Raw genomic sequence first — 1,125 nt, 5'->3', positions numbered from 1 at the left:
GGGGAGGGTGCCATTCTGGGGAGGTGGCACTGGGGATGGTGGGGGGGTCCCTTAAACGCACCCGCTGTCTGGCTTCACGCGGTGCCTCCTGCTTTGGGGGGATTGGGGGTGGGATAGGGGTGGGATAGGGGATGCTGCTGTGGTCCCCGTGCGCTCTCGGTGTCGGTATTAAACCCGCTGTTGTGTTCTGTCTCTGTTCTGCCCCCTCCCTGCAGAGCTCAGAAGTAAGTGTGCCTGTCTCCCTCGTTCCCATCCGTGTGCATGGTGCCGTGCTGCAAAACGGGGAGGGGGGGTGGGCTGACAGCGTGGGGGCATCCCTGGGAGTCTCAGGGTCCTGCGGAATCTCGGAGCCCCCCGTGCACGGGGTTGGGAGGCTCCGTTGGCTGCATGCTGGGGGCCAGGGGGACCCCACGAGGCAACGCTGACCCCCACTCCCCTTTCTCCCACAGGCTGAGGAGCGTGAAGATGGAGCAGCGCAAGCTGAACGACCAGGCCAACACGTTGGTGGACCTGGCCAAGGTGAGCGCTGCCGGGGAGGGGGGCTCAGCCCCGGGGGCACCCATGGCACGGGGCCGCGTGGGTAACCATCGCCTGTCTGGCCCCCCCCCCCCCCCCCCCCACCTTGGGCCATCCACCTCCAGACCCAGAACATCATGTACGACATGGTCTCGGAGCTGCAGGAGCGCAACGAGGACCTGGAGAAGCGCATCAGCGCGCTGGAGGGGAAGCTGGAGGCGCTGGGGCTGAGCCTGCTGGCGCTGCCGGCGCTCGTCAGCCAAGCCATCGGGCAGCAGCAGCGTGAGCTGTTGGGGAGCTGGGCCCCCCGTCTCTGCCCCGCCACCGCCCCCTGCACCCCCGCCCGCCGCCGTCGCTCCCCTTCCACAGCCCCCCACAGCTCCTCGGACAGTGGGTGACCGTGGCGGGGGGGGGGGGTGCAGGGGTGGGAGGGATGTGCCGGGGTCCCTTATGTCTGGCCATCGTGTGGCTGATTTCAGTAGCTTTGTTCTGTAAAGCCCTCTATAAACTTCCTGCGTTCACTGTGCTGGCGTGAGGCTGGAGCCCCCCCCACCTCCCCATGTTCCTATTGGGGTGGTCTCATGTCTCCCCCTACCCCCCCCCCCCCCC

At 67.6% G+C, this 1,125-nt stretch overlaps 1 protein-coding gene across 1 annotated transcript; it reads left to right on the top strand.

The window, feature by feature from the left end:
• Positions 1-117: 117 nt before the first annotated feature.
• Positions 118-1,042, top strand: LOC122193764 (small conductance calcium-activated potassium channel protein 2-like). Its single transcript, XM_042894635.1, has 2 exons — positions 118-519; positions 642-1,042. Exons 1-2 carry the CDS (start codon positions 262-264, stop codon positions 912-914), a joined length of 531 nt encoding a protein of 176 aa, XP_042750569.1. The 5' UTR covers positions 118-261; the 3' UTR covers positions 915-1,042.
• The last annotated feature ends 83 nt before the right edge of the window (positions 1,043-1,125 follow it).

Source organism: Lagopus leucura, unplaced genomic scaffold (genome assembly GCF_019238085.1).
Source record: "Lagopus leucura isolate 7727_CA_CO unplaced genomic scaffold, USGS_WTPT01 32502-0_obj-0_obj, whole genome shotgun sequence".
Taxonomy (NCBI): domain Eukaryota; kingdom Metazoa; phylum Chordata; class Aves; order Galliformes; family Phasianidae; genus Lagopus; species Lagopus leucura.
This window is presented reverse-complemented; position numbering and strand designations above follow the sequence as displayed.

Coding starts and splice junctions, on each gene's coding strand:
- LOC122193764 (XM_042894635.1), top strand. CDS start 262: ATGGTGCCGTGCTGCAAAACGGGGAGGGGGGGTGGGCTGACAGCGTGG. Junction 520..641: donor CGTTGGTGGACCTGGCCAAG/GTGAGCGCTGCC, acceptor ATCCACCTCCAG/ACCCAGAACATCATGTACGA.